Source organism: Nicotiana sylvestris, chromosome 2 (assembly GCF_000393655.2).
Source record: "Nicotiana sylvestris chromosome 2, ASM39365v2, whole genome shotgun sequence".
NCBI classification, from domain to species: Eukaryota; Viridiplantae; Streptophyta; class Magnoliopsida; order Solanales; family Solanaceae; genus Nicotiana; species Nicotiana sylvestris.
The window spans coordinates 144,437,851-144,446,426 of record NC_091058.1 but is presented as its reverse complement, the minus strand read 5'-3'; the positions used below and the strand labels follow the sequence as shown (position 1 = coordinate 144,446,426).

Sequence of the window (8,576 nt, the reverse complement as noted above, 5' to 3'; positions counted from 1 at the left end):
ACTGATTACCAATGCCTCATCGACCAGTTAACTCGAAAAATGGTTGGATGGAAACATAATTTTCTATCCCTTGCTGGCAAAAGGACCCTCATCAATTCAGTTTTAAATACTATTCTCACGTATGACACGCATACCCCTTTTCAAGTAGGGGATAGGTTGGAATATAGCTAATGGTAATCAGTTACAACTACGGTCTGACTACTGGCTACCTACGCACTGCACTTTACGACACCTCATTCACGGATCACTCACAAAAAATGAAGATAACCTTTCACTCAACTCTATCATTCAGAATGTATCGTGGAACCTCTCCTCACTTTCCTTCGACCTCCCACCTTACCTCCTTACCCTCATCACTAATACCATGTTAAGCTCTACAACTAGTACTAAAGATCAGTTTCTCTGGCATCCCTCATCAACCGGAGCTTTCTCTACCTCTACTGCATATAACCTAATAACATTTCCTCCACACACATAACAACTCCATTCTCAGCTTTATTGGGTTTGGAAGATACATTCTACCAATAAAATTAAACACTTCTTCTGGCTCATGCTACAAGGGAAACTACCAACTTTCTCATTTCTCTCCCATCGCAACATTTCTAGTGACCCTACCTGTCCATTATGCAAACAAGCACCTGAAGATGTTGAACATATATTTTTCCATTGTACCACTGCCACACATATATGGCAACATTTCAATATCCCACTCTCTTCACACATCTCTAAAAATTAGGCGAAAGCGTTATGTCTTCCACCACGTACACTACACATCTCTTCTCCCAATACTATACCATTACATATCATAGTGTCAATCATCTTCTGGCACATCGGGATCAACCGTAATCATAATATCTTCAATCACACCAATACTCACGTTAATTTCCATACTATCCACAATCAGGCATCCCAATTCTACTATCTAGCTAACAATTATACCCACCAACAAACACTAACTACTCATATTCTAATCAAATGGCATCCTCCACCCCAAGGTTGCTTTAAATTAAATATTGATGGAGACTTTGATAATTGTTCCCATAAGGGTGGGGCAGCTGGAGTTTTTCGTGATGCCTCAGGAGCATGTGTGTATGGCTTTACCAAATATTTGATACATACTGATATTCTACAAGCTGAACTTCTAGCTTTATATCATGGTCTGCTACTAGCGAATGCTCGAAATTTCAGACCGTTACAAATGGAAATGGACTCTTAGGTATTGCTACACATCTTATCAAATGCATCACTAAAACACTCACATATCATTTTTGCATGCAGGCTGATGCTCAGGGACCTACAGGTGACCATGATCCACCACACATTCAGGGAGGATAATGGTGTAGCGGATGTATTAGCCAAGTATGGGAAGACAAGCCCGGATCTACAACCTAATAATGTTCTACTTTTTGAAACCTCCCTACTTTTGCCTTATCGCTTTTAGCTTCCGATGTAATTGGAACTGTAAAATACCATTCAGTTCCGACTTCTATAATGCACTAGTTCTGTTTTTAATAAAAGCCTTATTAGCAATAATAATAATAGAAAGTTAGAAACTTTCTTTTTAGGATCTTTTCTCAATCACTCTCCAGTTCAACAAAATCCCTTCCTCCAAACTTGTCCATATTGACCATTTTCAGAATATGAAAAATCATTGCGAACAATGATAAATAAATCGTGTTTATTTATATTAGTGATATTATTGAAAATTTTATGCTTTGTGCCAAGTACTTATAATTATTATACTTTTCCGTTCAGTCGATATTTGTTTGTATAAATCGAAAAGAAAAATTATCAAAACGAAAGGTTAAATTTGATCAAATTGACCAACTTGGCACACGTAATCTCCAGTTTCTGTTATACATGCTTACTCCTGCGAGAAATAAAACATGGGTCTCTGCTCTTTTCAGCTTCACTGATTTACCTGTCCATATGATTTACTGGTTCATTTTACCATATGGTAATTAAAACATATGAAGTATTCGGACATGACAGGACTAGGGCATGGGGAAATGGGTGTGAAAAAATAAGTAAAAATAAAAGGAAATTTACCTCTTATAGCAAAGGTATATACTCTATTTATTACTCCTATAAACTAAAATTATTTTAAAATATTATTTTTTATAGATACCTTTTATATTTTTTAGCAAAATAAGTATTTATGGTATATACCATCATTGAGGCATGAAATACGCTATTTATGTTTTTCCTCTTTTTTTTTTTCAATTAACACACGATTCTCTCTCAGAATTATTCTTCTTTTTCTCTCTAGTCTCTCTCAAGATACACGCAAGTATTGACGGCCGAGAGACATTAGAATAGTGTAGAATTCTGCTATTAAACAGAAAAGAGTGATTTTTTCGAACGGAAGAGAGCAATGTAATGAACTCTTATCAGAAATTTGTTGTACGGATTCGACAAACTTTCTTCTCTTTTTGGTCGGAAAATGCCATCTCCGACGAACTTTCTTCCCTTCTTTGCTATTTAGTCACATACAATGATACAAACACATTGTATTTTTGTATAAATATTTTTTTTTTGCATGTGTTTATGTATTTCGAAGGTCTATATTTTTTTAATACAGCTGAATCTACCTGTATTCATGCATACGTACATACAGTATGCATGAATACATGATATAAAATTTAAATACACTGAATACAAATAAACAATGAATACATTAAATTTTAATATACAGTGAAATACAGTAACATATACTGAATAATAAATAGAAATACAGTAAAAAAATTAGAATTAATTTTGTTGAGTTACTAGTGTATAACTGAAAAATTATTCTAATTAATTGGGTTGATAATGAGGCATGTTAGAATTGATTTTGTTGAGTTATATAAGGAGTGTATCATGCTAATTGATCATGTTTCCGTTTTTAAATAGCTGGACAGACTTATTTTTAAGGTGAATATCGTTACTATATTCATGAATAAGTGGTGTGAATACATATGAATATAATCGTATACAGCTGTAACTTCCCTGTTTTTAGTTGACTTTTACTATTATATTCATGAATACATTAGTCACTAAACAATAGTGATTTTTGAAAATTTCTAAAAATAAAATTTACAAAAAACATTACTCTGATTAAACTACTCAAATGAATACAAAAACCGCTAACAAAGTATATGCTAAGAACCTGTCACTGTTCTAGATGTCCGATGTCCGATGTCCATATATCCTTTTCCTTTCAGACATATTGGTCAAACCTCTCAGTATGCAGGGATTTAAATATTAATTCTGTCTGATTGAAGATTTCGGTGAATATGCCCTTAAAAATTGAATGCTCTAAATTACAAATAATTACAGTCTATTTGAGAGTAAGGGTGTTTGTCTGTCCGTACCATATGATATTCAAATATTTGGTTCGATATTTTTAGTATTTGATTTCTTAGAATACCGTACCAATATCATATTTATTTAAATTCGATATGATTTAGTTTTACTTTTTTCAGTTTCGATTTATTCGGTTTAGTAACTTTGATATGTTCGGCTTGGATATTAGCTAATGTATAAAACAATAAACTGTAATCATTTCATTAATTAAAATACTCACAAATATAAAAATGAAAACGTATCCCTACTCTCGATTTCTAATCTTATGCTCCAGGTGATATTAACTCAATAAAGTACCTAAAAAAAGACTAACTCCTTCCTTATTAGAAAAAGGCACTATTAAATATGTTTATATATATATATATATATATATATATTCCCTCGACTATATGCACCCTTATATTATTTGTAACCATTCCACTTTACAATACGCACTTTTTGATGTTTGAGAGAGGAAAAAAAACATGGACCTTACTCAACAGGATCTTTTAGAGGAATTACTTGCTCCAAGGAGAGAAAGTTGGAGCACTTTTCCAAGTGGAGTAAATGAATTTTTCCCAAATGGATGGACTTTTGAATCACCTTTTTATCAAAATCCAGAATTTATAGCCTTAAATTCTTCACTTTTGGGCCTAATCACACCCCCAGAATCAAACTTTCAGTGTCCTTTGATCACTTCACCAGAATCCTATCCATTAATTCTTGATTCTTTCACTGCCCCAGATAACATTGACGACACAGTACTATTGCCACTTCAAATACAAGAAGAGTACAACAACGGAGCCATGGTTGAAAATCAAGAAGAACTTGGCATTATTTCTAGTGATTTTCATGGCTTGAAAGAAGACTTGAATAGCTTCAGTACTAATGATGTCAAAGTTGAAGAAGCCAATTCAAGAATAATGGGTGTTTCTAATGTTGGAGAAAAGAAGAATAAAGTTAAGAAACTTGATGGACAGCCTTCAAAAAATCTAATGGCAGAGAGGAGGAGAAGAAAGAGACTCAATGATAGACTCTCCATGCTTAGATCCATTGTTCCTAAGATTAGTAAGGTAAATTTACTTATTCATTTTTTTTTTTCGAATTTAATTTCTAGTTTAAATGAGTGTTTACACTATTAGACAAATAAATGTGGATAAAAAATATGGTAGATAACCTCCTATAAAATGTTCAAATATACTAATAGTTCCCAAAAAATAATATTTATTGTATATATGTGGATTATGTACAAAAAATATACATATTTTATACACTTTTCAGGTTGGTGAGTAGTTTCAACTGAATGGCCAGTTTTGTATTTTACCCTAAATTCTCTACGATATTAGTGTATAATGAGTTCCTTCTTTTAAACATTCAAATTAGAAAAAAATCTTATTTTCTCTTTAATCATGTTTTTATTTATTCTACATAATGTTGGTTTGAGATGAATTTAAATGGAAAATACTGGTCAGTAAGAATTCACAGCCTACATTAATTTATTTGGGATTGATGCATAATTGTTATTATTGTTCTTATAGTGTATTTTCTTTAGTCAAAATTTTGGGTGTTACTACGGTTGAAAAATGTAATTATACTTGTTTTAATCGATGGATTGATTGAGCAGATGGACAGAACATCTATACTTGGAGACGCAATTGATTACATGAAGGAGCTGTTAGAAAAAATCCATACATTGCGTGAAGATGATAATGTGAAAGAGGAAATTAAGGATATTAAATTCGTAGGAAATTTGAAGGAGTTAAAGCCAAATGAAGCACTTGTTAGAAAGCCTCCTAAGGTACAACATTTTAGATTAAACCATCCCTACTCCATAGTTAACATTGTCAATAAAAATTGCAGTTTGAGGTAGAAAGGAGAAATGTGGACACAAGAATCGAGATCTGTTGCGGTGCAAAGCCAGGATTGTTGTTGTCAACAGTGAGCACGCTAGAAGCACTTGGCCTTGATGTACAACAATGTGTTATCAGCTGTTTCAGTGACTTCTCATTGCAAGCTTCTTGTTCTGAGGTATTCCCGGCGTTTCAATTTGGATAACACACTTTTTTTATTAGTTCATTCTACACATTTCTATAATTAGAAATAATTTAACTTTAAACTCTTTATTTTACTCATTTTACCTTTAATAAGAAGCTTTTATAATCACACAAATAGCATGACCCCACAAAACTTTTACCCCTTAAGCTTTTAAGACCACAAGTTTCAAAAACCTTTTTTTTCCTTGTTAAATTCCGTGCCGAGTCAAACTACCTCATCTAAATTGAACCGAAAGGAGTACTATATATCTTGAACCTGTCGCTGGTCACCTGTTAAGTAGGAAACAGTTAATCATGCTATATGTTCTTTACAGATTGGAGTCTTAATTCGATAAGAGTTGACGCCGTGTGACCAATAGTAATGAGTGTTCAAACCGTAAAAATAGACTGTTGCAGAAGTCCAAGAATAAGTTGCGCAAAATAGGCTCAATGTTGTCTAAAGCCCATTTTTCGGACCCACACTTAAAAGGAGCTTAGTGCATTGAATTGTCATTAGCGCATTAAATTGCCTTTTAGTCCTATCAATAATGGTTATAGTAGCTTAGCAAAGTATGACCTATTCAAAATCCGGATAAAAAGGAAAATTGTGATAGGTTAATGGCTAGTATCCAAAAATCACCTAAGCATTAACCTCAACAAATAAAGCAGAATGGATATAGAAGATTCATATAACTGATCTCAACTAATTTGAGATTGAGAGATCATTGATTGATGATTGACTCTAACAATTATGTCTGAGCATGCTAATTAATTTCCTCTCGTCTCCGGATTTTGTTAGGCTAGGGAGCATCGAACAATTTTGAGCTCTGAAGACGTAAAGCAAACCTTGTTCAAAACAGCAGGTTATGGTGGAAGATGTCTTTAGAAGATGATATGGATGGACAATAAGCCCCAAAAATCTAAGGTCAAGGACATTCTGTCTGTTGTTCAAAGAATATTGCAATCTTTAATAATGCCAGCACTGGTCTTTCTCCAATGTAGTTTTCTTGATTCATTTATTAGATCTGCTCTCTATATTATTCAAATGGGGTTTAAAATGGTCTTCGTCATCAAAATAATGGATTGGAGTATTGATAGTTGCAGCATATGAATTTACTAGTCAATAGTGTGAACGTTTATTGTCGATTACATAGTATGGTTTAGTGGAATTCACATACATACAAGGCAGATCCAAATTTTTGATGCTATGGTTTTGTCGCATATATATAATGTTGACATTGAAATATTATGTCATAGCGAATCCACAAATCTATTGTTGGATCCTCATACAGGTGAGGTCAGTGCACGTAGCTACTGAAATTTCACTGCTTAAGTCTTAGGATGAGACCAATGTCAACAATTAAGGCCTACATGTGAATTAAGGAAAGAGGGATGCAAAAGACCAAAACTGTATGAGGTGAGGTGCCTTCCTATTGGAGATTCGACCATTGAAAGGGACAACTCTCTTACACATTCACAAGAAAGCAAGGAAGTTTCACAATTTCAGTTTTGGAAAGACAATTACGAGGAAACCTTGTATTTTGAGCCATTCTTCGACCATAACTTGCACATTTCAACCCTTATAACGAGAAAACCTAGTACTTCGAGCCATTCTTTGCTGTAGTTGGACTTTACACAATTTAACAAAAAAAGAATATATTTGAAACATATAATTCTAAAAGTTTAAGGGGCAAAAATGTTGTGGGTCCATAATATTTGTTATAAAAGTTTCTTATTAAGGCTAAAGTGGATAAAATAAAAAGCTTAAAGTTACATTATTTCTTAATATAAAAATGTGTTTCTCTTTGGAGTAGACTAATAAGGAAAGTATGTCATTTAAATTGAAACAAAGGAAAGAACAAGAAAAAATTGCGAGCGAGGATGAAAATGCACAAATTCTAAGGCCCAAAGGCCTGCTGATCAACCCCGTTGCTTCTCTCGTGAGTACTTTATTTGGGCCTCTCCAACTCATAGGTACAGCTTGTTTATAGAGGACCAGCCCATCAACAATAGATTACATTAAAAATAGTACGGACTAGCCAGTTTTTGGACTGGCCATTCAAAAATAGCCAGCATTTGCAAAGTTATTAAAAAATAACCACTATTTTGCTGCAACACGGAAAGTTCCAGCATAATATACTGAAGATCGGTGCACATGTGTATGAACTTGAAGCATATTATGCTGGAACTCCAACACATGGAAAGTTCTAGTATAATATACTGGAGATTGGAGCATATTATGCTGGACCGGTATATTATACTGGAAAGATTGGAGTTCCAATATATTATACTGGAGTATTTTTTCGGATTTTGAACAGTATTTTCGTTCAGATTTATCTTTACATGAAAAGTGGCTAAATTTCGATTACTTTTAAAACTGTGACTATTTTTGAATGACCACTTATAAATCTAGCTATTTTTGAATTTCTGGGCGAACGGCACAAATAGCCACTAAAAGCTGTGGCTTTTATTTTAAAGCCACTGTTTTCAATGTATTTAGACTTTAGCCACTCCTTTTAAAAAACTTATAACTGACTAGATGAAAATACCCTTCTGGTATAACTTATACCTACGCTATCAACACAAGCAGCAGTTACACAAAGAGAAGAAGCGAGCAACAGCAGCAGCGGCGATCAACTAAGGACGAACCACCATTTCTCTTCCCGATTTCAAAAATTCAGCAATCTAATCCAAAAAAACAACATAGATAAACAGTAAGTTGTAATTTCATGTGTTTCTATCAATTTTTATTTCGCTATAGTTATACTTTTTAGATCTGTATTGATTTGATTATATATTAGATAAGAATTTGATTTTTTTTGAATTTCTGGATTGATAAATTTATAGACACCGCCTCCTATGATAATTCTGTATTCCGGACATAGTGTCTTCATTTTGGAAATTGAATTCAAAAAAATAAGAACACTATGTCCTTAACTTTGATTCTACTGGCCTCATTTTGCAAATTGAATAAAAAAACTTAAGGACAAAATGTCCTTCACTTTGTTGTTGTTCTTCTGTATACAAAGTCCTGTAGCTTGAGTTTCAAATTGTATGTTTTAATTTCTGGTTCAAATGTTAAGGACTGACAGTCCTTAACTCTTAAATACATGTTTAAATGTTAAGGACTAACAGTCCTTAACTTTTAATTCCATATTTAAATGTTAAAGGACATGCAGTCCTTAGCTTTTAATTTCTGGTTCAAAAGTTAAGGACTGG

The 8,576-nt window shown here is 33.2% G+C and overlaps 1 protein-coding gene across 1 annotated transcript; it reads left to right on the top strand.

Annotated features, from left to right (window-relative positions):
* The first annotated feature begins 3,741 nt into the window (after positions 1–3,741).
* LOC104244063 (transcription factor bHLH93-like) lies at positions 3,742–6,463 on the top strand. Its single transcript, XM_009799366.2, has 4 exons — positions 3,742–4,397; positions 4,949–5,122; positions 5,185–5,352; positions 6,157–6,463. The coding sequence occupies exons 1-4, from the start codon at positions 3,810–3,812 to the stop codon at positions 6,241–6,243; spliced, it is 1,017 nt and encodes a 338-aa protein (XP_009797668.1). The 5' UTR covers positions 3,742–3,809; the 3' UTR covers positions 6,244–6,463.
* The last annotated feature ends 2,113 nt before the right edge of the window (positions 6,464–8,576 follow it).